This window comes from Ischnura elegans, chromosome 2, assembly GCF_921293095.1.
Source record: "Ischnura elegans chromosome 2, ioIscEleg1.1, whole genome shotgun sequence".
NCBI classification, from domain to species: Eukaryota; Metazoa; Arthropoda; class Insecta; order Odonata; family Coenagrionidae; genus Ischnura; species Ischnura elegans.
Window position 1 is genome coordinate 64,349,661 of NC_060247.1, and position 19,173 is coordinate 64,368,833.

General features: G+C 37.1%; 2 protein-coding genes across 2 annotated transcripts; both read left to right on the forward strand.

Moving 5' to 3' along the window:
* Nucleotides 1–1,763: 1,763 nt before the first annotated feature.
* Nucleotides 1,764–7,328, forward strand: LOC124153168. The gene is made up of 4 exons (XM_046526270.1): nt 1,764–1,827; nt 3,334–3,735; nt 5,206–5,616; nt 6,692–7,328. Exons 1-4 carry the CDS (start codon nt 1,764–1,766, stop codon nt 7,084–7,086), a joined length of 1,272 nt encoding a protein of 423 aa, XP_046382226.1. The 3' UTR covers nt 7,087–7,328.
* Nucleotides 7,329–14,107: 6,779 nt separating this feature from the next.
* LOC124153860 lies at nt 14,108–18,911 on the forward strand. Its single transcript, XM_046527241.1, has 4 exons — nt 14,108–14,205; nt 15,424–15,539; nt 16,902–17,181; nt 18,188–18,911. Exons 1-4 carry the CDS (start codon nt 14,151–14,153, stop codon nt 18,562–18,564), a joined length of 828 nt encoding a protein of 275 aa, XP_046383197.1. The 5' UTR covers nt 14,108–14,150; the 3' UTR covers nt 18,565–18,911.
* Nucleotides 18,912–19,173: the final 262 nt, after the last annotated feature.

The following is a 19,173-nucleotide window of genomic DNA, read 5'->3' on the forward strand; positions in this document are numbered from 1 at the left end:
AGCCTTAAAATATTCCTCAATTCATATGTCTCAACGAGATATAATTCGTGTTTACCTGAAAAATGCAACAGTCTGGACCAATTCTTGCACTCAGAGAATTGAAAATAGGTAATGAATTTTTTTGGTTGTTTCTTAGATGAGGAGAATCGTCAAAAGTTAGTGAAAAATCTAGACAGCAAAAGGAATTAGCTTAAACAACACTTATTTATAATAGATCGCTTAGAATAAACACTAAGCTTCAAAAACCGGATATCCAAAACCATTGACATGGCAATTATGAGCAGAGATGTGAGAAGTAACATGATTGAAATGGGAAAAGATCCCAATTATTTTATCTAACTGTCATTCGGTGCTAAGTAATAATTATTATTTCATTCAAAAACAAATCTTGACCAAATTCTGGAACAGTCGCCGTCGTACGCTGAACACGGTTGAATAAGCCAACTTTCAGAAATAAATGTTCGTGCCCATCATGAATCCTAAATGAGTAAAAAAAAGCCGTGCGATATCGATAAAATTATTTGAAGAACCAATACTTACTTCTAAATTTTCAGACAACAATTGTATTTTTCTTTTTGAATATATAAAATAAATCTCACATTCAACAGCTGCTGGGCTTTTTTCTGATTGGATCACCGATATTATATAGCTTTCTTCTTATGACAGGTTTTACTCGAATGTAAGGTAAAATACGTAATCTATTAGTTGCCTGGAATTAAAATAAAGTAGATTCCGGTTAATGGGGACATATGGGGACTTATGCACTTTGCCCAAATAAAGTGGCTGTCCCAATTAGGCGAACTATCCTCTATATATGGGCATAAACAAACGCTGAAATGATAGAAAGAAGACTAAAGAATGTATATAATGCAACAAAAGTTTATCAAACTATTAATTTGATCAATAAATCAGTGAGTTTAGTTAATTTATTATCATTTTTAAGAGTTGTAACAATTAAGTTTAAAATATTTTTCACGGCCTCCGGCGACGCTACTAAGTCCTATCCTATTAAAGAAAAGTCCTATCCTATTAAAAAAGTCCTATCCTCTTGAAGATAGTATAAAAACAAGAGCTTTCAAAATAGGGCAATAATAGGAATATTTGTGAAAAATAAGAGTAAATCAAAGGAGAAAAATAAAACAAAATTGTATTCTGAAAACAAAAATATTTATTTCGTTGCGAGTATAGAGTATATGTCGCCGACTCATGGCCCAATAAAGCGGCATTCTGTCCCAATTAAGCGGAGAATACTCTGTGATATTCCTCTATTGGGTTCTGTTCTTCAAGATCTACCCCAATTAAGCGGCTGCCCCAAGTAACCGATAGACCCATTAAACGGAATCTACTATATATCTACAGAAAAACAACAAAAAACCACATTTAAACATGAACATTGATGTGAAAAATGAGTTCTATTCGATAAATCGATTTGTTTCCCTGGAAATAATATTCCATGGCAATGGTTCGGAGCAATGGAGCAACATCCTTCATGTTTTACGTCCTTAATATCTATTCTTAAGTCTCGAGACGAAGTGTCTGGCGATTGAAGAGGAGACATCTCTCAAACGACTTCGGAGAAAAATCCGCGGAGTGGAAAAGACCCGGGGGAGGAATAGATTAACTTTTGAGCTAATATGTTTTGTCCCGAGGAAACTGCACACGCGGGCCTGGCGTTGACCCCACGACGGTGAGGTGGAATATATAAGTTACCGCGGTGCATTGTGGAAGCACTTCACTCGTCACCCCCCAAAGAAGCAGTCAGGATGTTGAAGATCGCACTTGTCCTCGCATTGGCCGTTGCGGCATTGGCCGATTCCAGTACATACAGTAAGATCACACTCTTTTTGTACCATTGATCCCATTATTATTACTAACATGAGGTTTTATTTATACGTTTGATTTTTAAAAATTCCAGCCACCAATTTCTCGCAAAAGTTTTCGAATTGCTAAAACATAGTTTTTTTCGATATCACAACGAAAAAATAGCTTCAGAATTAGACCATAATAATTTAAATTTACATAAAACAATCGTCATGCATTTACTGCTAAATTTTAATTCTTAAATATTGGATGTTTAATAGAAATTCTTAATTATTTATTAAAAAGACATGCGTTGATGTTGATGGGAATTATTAAATGCTCTAACTCATTTGCGATATGTATTTCATTAAATATCTTCAAGATCGCCTCGCTAGGTGTCTAAATAAATTGATAGTTGAGAAATGTCAATAAGAATTTAGTTAGACGTTGTCTAATAATTTATAAGTATTAATATTCACTATTACAACTGAAATGACACTTAAAATTCTAATTCAAAGAAAATAAATATATTTACATTTTATCAGAAGGGTAATAATATAAAGTTTACCACCGCAATCATACTTATGTGTCCTCTTTTTATATTTTTGAATTTATTTCTTATATTCTCCATCACCTTCAAGATACACTGCCATATATCATAATTTTGGATACACTCCCATGAAAATTATCTTTAGTTCATCTATTTAAACAACTAATTTTAAAAAATTAGTAAAATTCTAGTTATAGGCATTTAAGTAATATCTCTATAGGTAATATTTATCTTGTTTTCTGATTCATTACTTGTTTCAATCTGACGCTATAACCTTGAATTATATAGAATGCACCAAGTGAAGCCCTGCCAAAATTTCTCATTAACCCTTGTTTGAAAATTTATGATAAAAAAGAACAATCAGGAATAATCTTCAAAGGTCTACCCCATGCAAACTGTCCATTTCAAGATTAAAGCGCTAGTCTCAAAAAGCAATGCGCCAGACAATCAAACTATTCGAGCCGTAGGTACTCAGTGGCGGATATATTGGGGGGGGGGCTATAGCCACCCCCTCGGATATTCAACTTACACTAGATAGAATGGTAATTTTATTCAAATACCCACTACTGCTGGGAGGTTACCTCTCTCTTAGCCCCCCTTTCCCTGTCTTGGATCCGCCACCGGCAGTATTGACGAGCCTCCTTATTGGCATCGCACTAGCTCAACCGATAACCTGAAGAACCGGGTGTATCTTCTTTACTAAGTTTTTCCTGGATATACACAATTACTTATACCTTATTTTTTATCAAAGCGCGTAAGCGCGTAAAAATATAATTCATTGAAACCCGGGTCGCGCTTTGATAAAAAACTACGTTGTATAAGTAATTGTGTATATCAAGGAAAAACTTATAATGGAATCCCACAACGTAAACCAAGAGTTAGTTAATTTTATCTTCTTCACTTTCGAATTTTAACTTAAGTCGGTTGCCAAGTATTGACGGCTCACTATCGTTTCTGTCATCGCGTGTGCTTTGTTCGAACAGCCGGCTTCACGCCTCAAGTGGTGCGTCTGGGCTCTGTGGGTTCCACCTACTCGTACTTGAACGGCGTGCTGGTCCCTTACACCAAGCACGCGGTCGCGGGCATCCCTGCCTACGAGCTCCGCCAGCTGGTGAAGGGCGTGCCGCACGCCGAGGAGGAGCATTTCAACTTCCGCTGCAGCCATATCGAGGATGCGCTGGTTCCCGCCGAGGCAGTCGACAGGCCCATGTACCTGTGCCGAAACCTGCACATGGAGAAGGAATCCTTCTTCAAGGACGGCAAGATGACCTTCCTGTTCCACGCCAGTGAGCTGAAGACGATGCCCGTGGCCAAGGAGATCGACCTCTGGGTCGGAAAGAGCGTGGTCCATGACCTCATCAACGGAGCCCTCACCCGAGTCCTCGGTGAGTGCCTAAAGGCCGTTTTACACGGTACACGGAATTGCGCAATCTGACGTACGTGCGAAGGCGCAATCAAAATTGCGTCGTGTAAAGCGGGGAATTGCTAGAACACATGCGAGAATGCGTGGATGCGAGACGGCAAAATAGCCCCTGTTCTAATTTCGTTCATGCATTCGCGCAATTCCACGCCATTTTAGAAATTAATGCTCAATTCCGTGCCCCGTGTAAAACGACCTTAATGAGTAGGGCTCCTTGATTTCCGCGAATGAGAATTTTCGCGATTTCGTTGCTGATTGCATTGTTTGCGTGCGATAGTGAAAAACATAAAGAATTGCATGAAATATCGAGAAAGAGGCCACTTAATCTAAAAATCGTAAAAATGCAAAATAATATTAAGCCATGAACATTTTGATGAAAAACTTCTCGGGATTCCCACCGGTTGTGGTATTGGGTTAATTCTCCCAACGTTTCAATGGCTGAGTCTGCCATCGTCTTCACGGGTTTACTCTTAACGGTATTTTTTTACGGCACTTAAACAAAACCATAAAAAATTAAGCAAGTAAGCTAAATACCGTAAAAAATTACCATTAAGAGTAAACCCCTGAAGACGATGGCAGACTCAGCCATTGAAATTTTGGGAGAATTAACCCAATACCACACCCGGTGGGAATCCCGAGAAATTTTTCATCCATCTATGCGCCGGGAAAACCTAAAATTTTACATCATAAACATTTTCATTCCCGAAATAAGGGAAAACATCTGATAAGATATATTAAGACAAGTTAATTCTACCAAATATTTCCATACATTTAAATTAGACCGGCATTTAGAGATGGCATGGTGAAAATTTTCACACTGGTGCACGAGTTAATGTGCTCCGAGATAATATCCAGGGAATAGTATAGCCCTCCACTCTACGATAGATTCGATTTACGTCACATTCACCAGACGAACTGGGCTGACTTTGCGCGCCTTTTTTTTAATTTCACTGATATCGCTTACACCCTCACTATATATTTTTATCAAATATTTGATTCTTAACCTTATTTTTTTATGAAATTTTTTTAAACATTTGCATGTGCTGATACTCTTTAACTGATTCCTCCGTAATTAATTCAGATTCAATTCGCTGTCTTGTTATCCCTGGTAATCGCGACTGTGAAATATTTACCTTACTTGTTAACATCTTTGATTACTCTATGAAAGGACAGCATTTCGTGTTCAAAATCTTGTATCTCTTCGTTTCAAAACATTTTAGAGAAATGTTGGCGTTTGTATTATAAATTGAATAGGGATTATTTTGATGAAACACGAAGAAATAAAATAATAAATACGAATAATTTCTGAAAGAAAAATAAATAAATATTTAAAAATCAAGATGATTTCCCGATGAATAAAAATTATATAAAGGCCGAAAATAAATGTAAAGCGGTTTCCAAAGGATTTCGCAGTAACCTCAATATTCATCCGCAGACTACTCTGCTGGGAACGTGATCCGATTCGGCAGCATCGGCACCCGTTTCGCCCACTTCAACAGCTACGTGGTTCCGCACACCAAGATGGTGACCGAAGGTATCCCATCCTACGAGGTCCGTGCTATCGTGGACGGCAATGCCAAGGAGGAAGCCGGAGCAGACCTCTTCAACTTCCGCTGCGGATTCTTGGAGAACTTCCACGTGCCCGTCGAGACCGACACCAAGTCCGTGTACATGTGCAGACACATCAGCCACGACTCGGCCGTGCCCAGTGACAGGAAGGTCTTCCTCTTCTCCGCCGACGCCCTTAACATCGCCCCAGCAACCAAGTCGATCGACCTCTGGTTCGGCAAGTCACTGTGGACCAACTTCGTCTCCGATGTGTACGCTGTCCCCACCTTCTTCAGAGGTAAGTCTTCTCGGACACGCATTCCAGGGGAAAAGGTCCATGCCACGCAATACGATATCAAGATTGGTAGAGAATAATAGAAGAAGGGTATTTACTAGCATGTATTTCTACATACTTTCGAAGAGAAACTACCATGTTCCAGAGCCGCTATGATATATACTCTATAGGTAATTCAAATCTGTAATTAATGCTATACTTCTTCGCTATTGAATCCCAGTAGTACATAGATACTGTCAACTGATGACATTATATTTCGACCCACGTTGTACCAGCTCCGCAGTCTTTTTCCAATTAAAGTTCATAGAGAGGAAACTAAAGAAACCACCATCATTTTCTAAGCAAAACTAAAAGACCACTTGAAATTCTTCTCTAGTGGGTACGGCGATGATTTTATACAGCCAGGATTGGTCCTGAATATCTCAATGGATCAAAAATCCGATCTCCAGTGCATCGCGAAAAAGGACAGCATTTAGTTCTGACTCGCGGCATGATGCGCTAAAAGTATTTAAGACATTCAAGAGTGAAATATAAGTGAAATAAAGCCAAGTCAGTAAACATGTTCAAGAGAAAGTTTTTCTGGCATTTAAAAGACAATTTGGTCTGTATATAACTATTTTGACCGGTTGCCATCTCTAGCCATGGTTGTGACACACCTATTGTTGCTCGTATGTACCTACTATGAATTTCAATTTTGCTATTTCATTGAGTCACGACTTTCCTTATGTGTTTTGGACCATTTAACTTTTCCCTAATTATTTTTTTCCTCTATATTGTCGCCTTTATTTCTAGCTAATGCGGGATAGTTAGTCTCCTCTTAAAGGTAACTTGTTTGACAACCACATGCATGCATGCCCTGTATGGTAGTAAATCCACCCAGGCGGTATTCGAACCCGCGACCTCTTCATTGGAAGTCGGTAACGTTACCACGGCAACACCGAGGCCGGCGGTACATCCCTCTAATTTTTCCCTCATATTTATTGCAAACTGAGCGATGTTGATACATTAATTTAAAATTCCCACAGTGGATGTAAGTCCAAAGACATTGATTAAATTATTGCTATTCTCTTCCATCTAGACACGGTTCCAGAGCACATCATCCGCGTCGGCAGCATCGGCACCAAGTTCGCCGGTCTGAAGGGCGTCCTCGTTCCCTACACCAAGGTGGTCTCCGAGGGAATCCCCAGCTTCGAGTTGAGGAGTGTTGTCAAAGGTGTCCCACTTGAGGAACACGACCTCGCCCACTTCCGTTGCCAGCACCTCGAAGACTTCAACATCCCGCTCGATGCCAGCGCCAAGCCCGTGTTCATGTGCCGAGGAGTCGGGCTCAAGTCCGACAGCGCTGTCGTCGACAAGACCGTGTTCCTCTTCAGCGCCGAGAACTTCCCACCGACCACCAAGATATTCGACCTCTGGCTGGGCAAGACCCTGTGGCACGACTTCACTTCTGACGTCTACACCACTGGATTTTAAGGGGGAGTCACATTGATGGAACGAGGTGGCAGACATGTTTTCTTTTGACGATCGACACATGAGGATGATATGACCCTTTTATAACTATAAACTTCGCTCGCCGGAGAGTACAAAAAAATTTGCGGCTCATTTTTCAGCCGCAATATATATTATGGTGATCTTTTCAGGTTTCCATCAGGTGCTAGGTCAAAAAAAGGTACATGTAACCGTCATTCTCGGATAAATAAAAAATATAAATGAAATTTTTTAAGTCTTCGTCATTTACCGCAGCATTTACCTCATAAAAGTTTTTCATCAAATAATCACAAAATATGTAATGGTGCATGTGCAAAAACTGTCCGTACAGAGTGTATGGAGGAAGTGAAGGTGGTTGAGATAAAGCTAAATATTCGCAGAGTTCTTAATTTCTACATTTTTAAGAGCACGAAAAAAAAGAGATAAACACTTTCCAAGAAATATCTGGATTCGGTAAGGAATTCAACAGTAAATTGCATTGAAATTATTCCTTCCTTACATTGAAGTATTTAATGAATATACAAATTCATCTCTCATTCTCACAGCTTAGAATGCTGGTTGAAAAATTAGGGGTGAGATCATTTTGGCTTCTTTCACTAACACATTTGCTTCCAAAAACTTTTCACTTCTCATTATGAAATTTTCATTATCCATCCTTCATCTCCTTTAGAATGTATGCTAAATTCCCTGCCGTAGAAGCGGTTATTTTAGGGAGCAAGCATTGATTATGGTATTATGGCAACGTGATAAAGCATGGGAAGATTACGTAACCTTTATGGTCATTGCTATGTCACGGGCTGCTAAGATGTTGTAGTAAGCCTAAACAGGTGCTATTGAACCCAATAATGCACATAATTATATATAGACCTATTATATACCTGGAAAATTGAGTGTATAGTAAACAGCACAAAGTATGTCTTAAAAATAACGTCAGGTTTAAAAAAGTTTGGAAATGGTTACAAATTGATAAAAGAGAAAAATGCTCTTGAATAGGAAAACACTGCGTTTAATATTATTACAGGCTTCGGCTACCTTCACCGATCTCTGTTTTCGTGCTTGAGTGGTTTTTGCTGAAGTATATGTTTGATTACTTAATGTAAACGTGCAAGGCAGTGGATTCGTGAAATTTGCCGTGAATAAGATAAGGTTTTAAGATAGGCGCCGTGGATACTGGAGTTAAAAGATTTAAAAAATTATTTGTAATACCTGCTGCTCGACAAAATAAAATTTTTAAAATAAAAAAAATGAATTAATGAATCACAGATGATTGGTTGGAATGAATCATAGAGGGAGAAATAGTAAAAAAAAATTAAAATGTCGGAAAACAATGACGGTTTGAAGTCAATTTTTTTTCTTACGTTGATACGGTAGTTTTCTTTATTTTCTTGCTGCCAGGTAACATAAATGCAATATACAAATTTCCGAGGAAATCTCAGAAGGAGATTAAAGTTTCGATTACTAAAAATAATGTTAGAGGACCTTAGAAATTCTTCCAGAGTTGATGTGGTAGGTGTGTGAATAATGCTTCATGGCGAGTAAATATTACGCTTTAAAGAGTAGACAGATCGCAAACTTAAGTTCCACTAGTTGCACACTCAATTCTCGCTTTGAATTTACTATCTTCAGAATTCTACTATTACCAACAATGCTATTTTCTTCTCTTCACATCGCCTCAACTAACTTCTTTTCACAATAGTCGTTGAAGACAAGGAAACTATCGTTAACGAAGTGAAGTTTTAACAAATTTTCACATAAAAGAACGCAATAGGCAGCAGAAAGATGCGCTTGAAAAAAACACGAAAAAAACTTCCAACAGCGCATGTCCTTCAAAATTACGAAGTCCCTTTTCAATGTGCATTTGTAGCCACACACAATTGCACTATAAATTTTTGAGATCCTTCAAACAACAAAGTTAATATTATTCCAACCCCGATTGTTGAATGGAAGTGAGATGAATATATCTTACTCATTTTTTTACTATAAAATGATGAGGAATGAAAAGGAATTTCATTGCAAGGGTTAGAATTCGATTGAAGAAGAATGATTTCAGGATATTCTCCCTCCACACTTACTTAGCGTTAAAAGTTGTAAACTGAGATGTCATGAAAATTTCAAAATCCGGGTGGCACTGAATTTATTTAACACCCTCTTGTCTTCTCCTCACCTCTCCTCTCTACACCTTGAGCTTCAAATAACTCTCCTTATATGATTTCACCGATGCATTCAAGAAGAGGTTGTTTACTCATTGTACCTGATGAATCCCTCCTGTGTCTAACTGGCCGTGCTAAATAAAGTTTTAGTGTATTAAGCGACGTTTCATGAAGTTTTACTTTTTATCAGGGCAATTATCTATTGGGCAAAAAAGTATCGTCTGCTCGAGAGATGCATGAAATTAGTATCTAAGATTTTTAATGGAGGAAAACTGCTTAATGTTTCCCATTTAACTTTTATACCCATTGTTTTTCGGAATAAATGTTCGTTTTTCAGTAATCATTGCACAGAACCGAGTGAAAAATAAACTATATAATGAGAAGGATTCTTTGTGTACATCCTTATTCCTACCATAATTTTACTTTTGCTTTTGGTTCCTCTTTAAGTGCAATGCTAAAAATGCGTTACGGTAATTTTGCTGTGAAAAATTGCTTTCAGAAAATATGGATAAAATGGCACTGCTTTATTCCGAGATGCTTTGTTGTCATCGCTAGTTTTTGGCTCTAGTTTTTTTTTGCTCTAGATTTTCGCATGTTTACCTCGCTGAGGAAAACATGGGAAAATCCTCGTTTAACGGCTCGACGATCATTTTAAGCCAATGCCCATGTATTGTTACGTTTTTGAAACTATTCCCATTTATAAGTGCATTTATTTATTGTGCATTTTATGAATCCTTTCTACCGTAATTCTGAATAACCCGGGTTGAAAAACATTCTTCGAGGACGAGCTTCTCGTGTCGCAGGTTTTCATGAGGTATCGCGATATTACAATTTACAGGTAACGAAACCCAGATGATAAATTAAATATAAATTCACTGTGTAAATTCAAGTAAATTTTTGTAAACCGGAGATTCGAACCCTTTTGAATTTCGTAGAGATGCCTTCAACCTTTAAGTGAGCTTCATTCGCGTATTCTAATTATAATGTAGCATCGAAATAAAAATGTATGCATGAAAAAATACCTCTAGATAAAGAAGTGGATTCAGAAAAATTGTTTTTATGTCAAGGCTTTACAATCGATGATGCAATTCGTCTCAGCAAGACCAATAAAAGCCTTTTAGAGGGGAAGAAAGAATCTACAAGTCATGTATTCATAAAAGATAAATTATGTGAGATAATGGCTGAACCTATTCTTGAAAATACTTTGCAGTTATGATTATTTATCCAACCTGTGAGAAAAACATTATACAAGATAAATTATCTGAGATAATGGCTGAACTTATTCTTAAAAGTACTTTGTAGTTATGATTATTTATCCAACCTGTGGGAAAAACATTATACAAGCTCTTATTGATAATTCTGCATATCAAATAAGAACATAAAACATAAAAATGTAATTATAACCCTCATTATTGCATCGGCAAGGTAAAGGGAATCATTATTTTTTTGTTTTAAATTGTAAAATTTCGGATAACATTTTTTATAAGAATATTGGTAAAAGAATCCGTATTTAAAGCGCAAAATAACATCAGACTCGCATGAAATTAGAATAATATTTATGTTTCTTATTTAGAAAAATATATGAATAATTTTTTTCAAATTCCAACGAATGTTGATTAAGAACTTTCAAAATAACGATGAGCTTAGCTGGGAAAATAAACCGTGGTCCCGTATTATCTTACGAACATTTAAATATATTATGAACTGCAACATTTGTTTGAAAACATTGGGAAAAGATTGAAGAAAAAATGTATATAGATGGAAGGTATCTGATCTCCAAATTAAACAACGTGTTCCGTCGGAAATATCAAAAGTGTGTTAGTTTAATGACCAACGGCGTAGAAAGATTACCAAGCATGAAATATACATGTGTCTAGGTGAGGATAAGTTATCGGGAAGACATATTTTTCTGTTTATTCCTTAAGTTCTCTAATCTCATTCTATGGCAATTGACCAGCAAAGGCTATTACCGGAGTATCTTTCTCTCTCAACGACCTGAAGTCCCCCGACAGCAGATTTCTATGTCTGAATTGGTATGATATCATGAAGTGGTAGTTTCCACCGCTGAGGAAACCTAAATATTTTCTTCAGTGGAAGATTTAGTGACCTTTGTTTACCAAAAAGGAGCCTAAGGCATTTGGCTGTCTCTTTGACCATGACGGCTAAACTGCGGCGCTGTCACTAATTTCTCTTATCCGCACGCGTAGCATATTGTCTCCGATTTATCACCACGATTCAAAGAAATTCAACGCTTTCCCGTGTCCATTCCTCTGCGCTCGTTACTATTTCCATTTACTCTTCATGCACTTTTCCATAAAAATATTTTGATTGTAAAAGAAAGCATGAAATTTTCCTGAAAATTTTTCATTCTAGAATGCCAATGAATTTACAAGATTTCGGTATTAATGTAACCTAAATAATTTTCTTATTTCAGTCCTTTATTTTAATTGATGAAATTAAACCTTTCCGATTTTCTCGTTAATAAAATATCGAATTCGTTGTTACAAAGATAGAATTTAAAAGGAATTGCTTTCGAAATAATCAGATTATAGTAAAGAATAAATATATTTTAATAACATTGACAAAGTTATACGGCATTTCAGGAGAAATTTAACTGAGGAAAGAGTAATAGCATTGTAAGTAAGACTAAGCACATTGAAACGAGTAAAGGCATACCTAGAAAATCGAACGAAGAAAATTTTTGGATTAAGTTCCCAATAATTAATGGCATTTTCAATATCAATCTCAATTGGGGTGGATAGGTAACATATTACCATTTGTTCGTATCAAGGGTTAAGTTTGAAAGTGATCACATGTTTTTCCAGCCGTCTTCTCTTCTTTCAAGATATTAACTGCAATATACCCAGATTTAATTAAAAGCTATCACCTGCGAGAGCTAGTAAGGGGACAAATTTTGTACCAGGGGAAGTAAAAATGATTAAATAACTTGCCACTCAGGCATAATACCTAATTAAATCAATGTGGGGAGGCGAGAGGTTGTGTAAAATAACGATGTAAAATGAAATACGCAAAGGCGGTAGTAAATGCCCACTCTAGTGTTCACTCTTACCACTGAGTGCATGTCAGTCGTACGAGTGAACTTTAAAAAGGACATATAATACATAATCTTCATATTTAATTTTACACAATACATCACATTTATATTGTGCGCTCACGTCTGACAAGTGAAAGGGTCACATAAAATTTTTAAATTTTCACATACCCTTTTCATGTCCACGTATATTAATGAAACCTATCAAAACTAGGACCAAATATGCGATTCTGAGATATACGAACTGAAATGATTTATATCACTATTCATTTATCTCCATATTCCTTTCCTATGCTACGATTAGGAAAGGGTTTTAATTTATATTGTCAGAAAATGTTCGCAATCGCCTTCTTTTACGTTGGCAATGAGGGCCGAGGGAGGGACATAAAAAAAACTTCATCGGCAAATTTGCGGACGAAAGAGGGTATTTTAAATATAAAATTATTATTTTAACCATATTTATTTTATAACTACGAAGGATTAATTAATAACATAAATTATCGAAAAGGGATTCATGTGTTTCTGGTCCTCGCCTTTCAAATGACTCAGCTAAAAATGATATGGCTCCATTTCGGCTAACGCCTTATAAGTAAATAAGAACTTCTCCGGTTTATACCGGAAACTGAGTCCAGAGAAGTCAACATTCTTGGAAGGAACGCGGAAAATGGATCTCTCCTTACAAGCACGATACCATAATAAATCTGTACTCATAATAATTATATTGCATACAACTCGCAACAGATTATCTCTTATTATATCCTCTTAATCTATTTAATAAAATATGAGTAGTTTAAAAGAACCAACGTTTAATAATTTATAGTATAATTAGCACTCTGAGTCGCAGCCTTGCTATCAGGAAAACTCCCATTATGGGTGAAGAAATTCTTAAATTTAACGCTATGAAAGGAGACAAATTGAATAGCCACGTGTGAATGTTAAACCGGTGCGTGAGAGCAGACCTGTATTTTGCCAGTGATAATTTCTATCAAAAGCATGGTTCATATCTTACAATCCTATGGAAACCTAATAATCTTCTGAAAGAGAATATATGGGATTAATGGACCCTCAATTATTACTATATTTTTAAATTTGATGAATTAAGCTTTGGTACATGGTTAAATACACGCCATCAAACATTAAAAATATAAAATGGAAGCAAAATATAAAAAATCTTAAACAATAAGGTCATTCTTATACTAAACACCCTGCATACTTTCCGAACTCCGTGTAGATTTTTTAGGATTTATTCTCAAGGATGACGTTAAGGTTTCAAACCTCTAAAACTTGAGGAAAACAAAACTATCCAAGAGCACAAAATTTCACCGAGAATTATCTTTTTTAATCTCCTCATATATTTGAAAGAATTCATTTTACAAAATTAAAGACTCGACTATGATTGAGGTGCGCTTGCCGTTTTCAAATAATCTTATCCCATGCTACACAATTTTTCCATCATAAACATTCCGCAATCCGAATTCTAGTTCAAAGCTTCATTACCACCCAAGCTTATCAAAACAATTATACTATCAGCTAGTCTTTAAAACAGTAACAATTTTCCATCGTGCTATTACAAGACGAGGCTAAAGAGTGCATTCGAACTTGAGGCAAGTGTGATATGGCATATTGCTGGATGGAAAATGCCGAAACTTAGGGTAAACAAAAATACGGGGAACGTAACATCCCTGGGAGGTATTCAACTTCGGCGAAGGTCGAGGAATGTTTTGGACGCAAAGGTGAGGAGTATGAAAGTCTCCTCATGACGAAAAAGAATGTATATAAAGAGGGGTCAACATCTTCTCAGCACTTCAGTTTTTGGCGATAGTTGGCAGAGCAAAGGAAGTTCAGACATGTTGAGGACAACTCTCTTACTAGCCCTCGTGGCTGCGGTCACAGCTCTTGAAAGTAAGTTCACTTGACCTTAGATTACTAAACATGGCTCAGAGTCGCGTGGTCACTAAACCTTTGTCATTTTGACGGCGATAATTTCTTTACCCTTCAATCAAGTTATTTTTGTTCTTTAAACCTATTAACTTAAAGATTTATTAAAGTTAATGTAAGTATATTTTAAAGTAAATTCCTGTCATTGAAAATATTTTAATAATTCTTTTTAAAATTTTTAAAACAAATTTTCTATTCAATGCCCTGGGAAAATTTTTAAATGCCATTTAATAAGTAATTTTATTATTACGTATTAAATGGCATTTAAAATTTAATACATACGTAATTAATACAATTATTACGTAATACGTAATTAATTTTTTTGTTACAAAATGCATTTTCCAATATTTTGGAATTTTACTTTGACGCGCCTCAAAAATTACGAAGGTAATTAGAATTACATTATAGTAATAAGATCTATTAATCGAATATAGATTAACACTTAACTCTTAAATGGTGAGTGAGATAATTTTTTGAACCTCGTACTTATGGTGAAATAAGAAAATATTTTCATTTCCTTTAAGAATGACACATGCCTTCTGAAACCAGTCGGAGTGTACCAAATCGAAAGTTATGTGAAATTTGCAAAGCTACATTATATGTGTTAAACCATGGCACCTGAAATTAAATAATAGTTTCGTATTCAATGTATCAACTATTGGGATTCAGAAAATCGTGCATCGTTATTTTCGTCGTTAAGAGTTGCTACCATTAGTATGTACAAAATAATATAACTGCTCATGGTAAAACTATCGGTAAAATGCGTCAGAAAATAAATCAATTTCATAAAAACGAGCTTATTTGCGTTAAAAATATTTAGATAATTTTTTTCGCGTGTATAATTTAAGAGCTAGCCATTGATTTTTAGGGACGTTAAACCAAAAATAATACAATGAGCAAAATGCATTACTTCCAACTATCCGCACTTAGACCTGATCTGAATGTGTGACCAGAATCGCCCACGAAACGTCATCTGAAATCAACTTCGACGCAGCTAACCCGAAAAGCAAAGGAGATAAATGCATTATCTTCTTTCTCTTGGGTGGTTTTCTTCAGCTCTCCCTTTCAAGATCAGACTGAGGATTTAGTACCTTTTCCCTCTCAGAATTATGGGGGCCATTATTTAGCCAATAATTTTTAAAAGAGAAAGAAGTCTAATTCAATTCCCTATTTCTCCCGCAGTGGACACGAGCGAACAGGTGATCCGCGTGGGAAGCATCGGTTCGGCCTTCGCCACCCTTCGGGGCATGCTGATCCCCTTGAAGGACAGAATCCTGGACGGCATTCCCGCATACGAGGTAAGGATATTCCGTGCATCTAATTTAAGTGCTATAAAGGAGCTGATTTTCGGGAACTTATAGCCAAAAGTAATACCACGAGAAAAATATTTTACTTCTGTTTAAAGTCTGAGTGACATAATTATCTAAATATTTCGTTTACTAATTAATCCGTGGTAATTAATTTGACAGAACTGTATGCGTTTTACTTTCAATTCCTAATTAATGCTGCTAAGTGCTTCAGTAATGATCACATTTGTGGAAAAGTGCAACTAGCTTTTATTTCATATATAACCGAAGCTCCATCATTACATAAAGTCCTCCAAGCTTATCCACTCAGCTTTTGTATTACCAAAGAGCTGATTTCAAATAAATCAAAGATCAGGATCAAATCATGCTAAAATTATTCGTTGCTAAGACGAAATATTGGTCCCCAAATGAAAAAATATGAGAAATCATGATGGGATTGCCCGGAACACTTGTGCTTCCTACTTCTTATGTGTTTGACGGCAGCTGGCTTCGACAATTCTTGGAGTCCTGCAGCGTGTTCGCATCCTTCAACAGCTCACTGAAAAATACGTTATTAAAGGGCTCCTCATGTGCAAATGTAAATCTGTGACGTATGTGAGAGTAATATGAGTATTTTTGGGTTGGTTCCAACTCGCAATAACTTTGCTCATGTTTCACTCCCCCAGGGCACATGCCAACAACACATGCCATTTCTCATTTCCATGATAAGACAGAATTATACGTAATACTTGTAGATTAAACAGGTTTAACGTGATGTGCCGACGATATCGCCACTGCTAAAACAAAATATAACTTACTGTATTATTATTGCCATTTTATAGAACTAGAGAAATACCTATATTTTTAATTTTGTAAATAATGAGTCCCAAATCAATGGTGCTTATTAGGGTTGTTTAAGTGATCTGGGTCAATTCTGAGATCAACTGCCTTTCTAATTAAGCATGTTGAGTGGCAGCATAAAACCTCGTTCACAGCAACTTGTCTTGGCGTAACTTGGCTTAATATTATTCACAGCCTTACGTGAAATATTCCATCAATCGGAGCTCAGACCCTGTATCAACCATGAAATTATTTAAAGGAAAAATTGATATCTCACTCTCGACTAACATTATGTACAACCTTCTTTTTCAGGGTTAGGTTCACATGAGTCTAAAAGGCAAAGTCTTCTCATATTTGAGATTAAGAACAACATAAATAATTACTTTACAAAATAAAATCTTCATCTCTGTACTCCATAGCACAAAACAAAACGAATGTAATGGTAACGGAGCCGTATTAAAAATCCTGTCTATTTTTTAAGCCCCTCCCTAAATCCACATATGAATGCCTGACTGTTTACGTTCTTGATTTAAGGTGAGGACCATTCTGAGGGGAATGCCTGTGATGGACGACGAACTCATGAACTTCCGCTGCTCGCTGCTCGATGACTTCTTCGTGCCGCTGGAGAGCGCCGCGAAGCCCATCATGCTCTGCCGAAATATGCGATGGGCACGTGAGTCCATGCTCACCGACCGCAAGTCCTTCCTCTTTTCCGCAGACGACCTCAAGATCACCCCAGGGATGAGGACGATCGATCTGTGGATCGGAAGGACCATGTGGGCCAACATCATGTCCGACATCACTCTCTTCCGAGGTAAATTTGATGGATAAAGTGAGACTTTTTGCTTTACGGGTGCATAAAATTCTAGAATATTTCTTTCCAGTTAGATTAGGATTAAATGATCCACGATAGCTCGCACCTAGGTTTTCATCATCCTGAAAAATAACCTAGGGTAGAGTCCAGCTTCCTAAAATGACACGGGCGGATATGCCTATGCCTATCCTAACTAACTCTCTAATCCCTGTAAAACTCAGTTAAATATTTTACCCTTCAAGCCGCGGCCTATTTTCATGACTTTCCTTGATGGTGGAGTAGGAGTCAAAGTAGCCTTCAACCCGATTTGTAATCCGTGAAACACTCCTGAAATTTTATTAGATAATTTACAGCTACCGGGACAGGTCGTAGCAAGTGAAATGAAGGATTCAAAGGTGCAAACATCCTTCCAACTTTCGATGCGTGCTGAACTCCACCTATTATATGAGTTGCGACCGGAAAATGTTTTACATCACTGATAAAAGAGGAAGAATAGGCTTCCCAAAACGTCCTTTTGAATATGAAGTCTTTCCAAACCTCCTCCTTACAAGTGTCTCCCCTCCCCATATGGAGTAACCAAATTTATTTCCAGATACGATCGACGATATCCTGTCACACCAAATCAAGAACTCTCTTGTACCTATTCCCTATACCACCTATGCATACAATTCGATCGAGAAAATCTGAATTGTTGGCTTTTAAGACAGCATGATAAAAAAATGCAAAACGTGGAAAACATTATAGCGTGATGTAGAGGAGGATAGCTAGTAAAAGCACTCTTAGCTGGATCGAACCAAAACAATCGAGAAAGTGGATAAAGAAGAGTCTTAAATAAAGATTTAAATCATAAATTACATGTATCATTTTGTGGTGGAGATCACAGAAATTCTAATCGATTTTAATCCATATATAATCATTTCTTAACCATATCATCTGCTGCACATCTTGATAATAACGACCGAAAATTTCTCCCAGTGAATAATATTATTATATATTTCATTTTCAGATGACGTTAAGGAGACCGTGGTCCGCATCGGGAGCATTGGCACCCACTTCGCCGACCTCAAGGGCCTCCTGGTTCCCTTCATGGAGAGGATGGTGGACGGCGTCCCATCCTACATGATGAGGAGCATGGTCAAGGGCGTACCCTTGATGGAAGACGAACTTATGAGCTTCCGCTGCTCTCTCCTCAACGACTTCTTCGTGCCCGTCGAAGACATCAAGAAACCCGTCATGCTGTGCCGAAACATGAAGTGGACACGAGACTCAAGCGTCATGGACAAGAAGATCTTCCTCTTCAGCGCTGAAGACTTCAAGTTCACGCCCGAAATGAAGACGATCGACCTGTGGCTCGGAAAGACCACCATCCACGACCTCTTCTGAATCTCATCGGTCGTCGGCAAGCGCTCGCGGTCGGAATTTCACCGGACGCGGTACTACGTGCGAGGCCGGCCTTCAAACTCGTCCACCAAGGGTAGATAGTGGGTCTAATACGTCAAGATATGATATCCGGATGATTCTTACCGAGGATTTATTTTCCCAAGAGAATTAATTGCTCTAAAGGTGTTCCGAAGAGGGTGAATCATTTCCTCCAATACAATTATTTTGACAGGATGGAGCAGAAGAGGAAAAGAAATTCGAAGTTGATTTACTATGGTACTACTATACCCTGTAATGTGATATTCTTTTCTTTTTGGTAATCCAACTGAAATAAATTTGTTTTATAAACAGTTCATGTGTTATTACTTATGGCATAATATGAAAATTATTGGAAATCAATATTTGTAAAACGAATGAATTGCCATCGATCCACGAAAAGTGGTAAATATTGACGCAATAGCGGCATCGCGATGTTATAATTTTTATTAAATGAGCTTCATATGAGCATCACATGGTTGCACTTAACAGAATATGGCAATCGTTGGGAATTAAATTACAATCGATAATTAATTATTTACTGCAAAATAGTCTCATATTCAACGAGGGAGATAT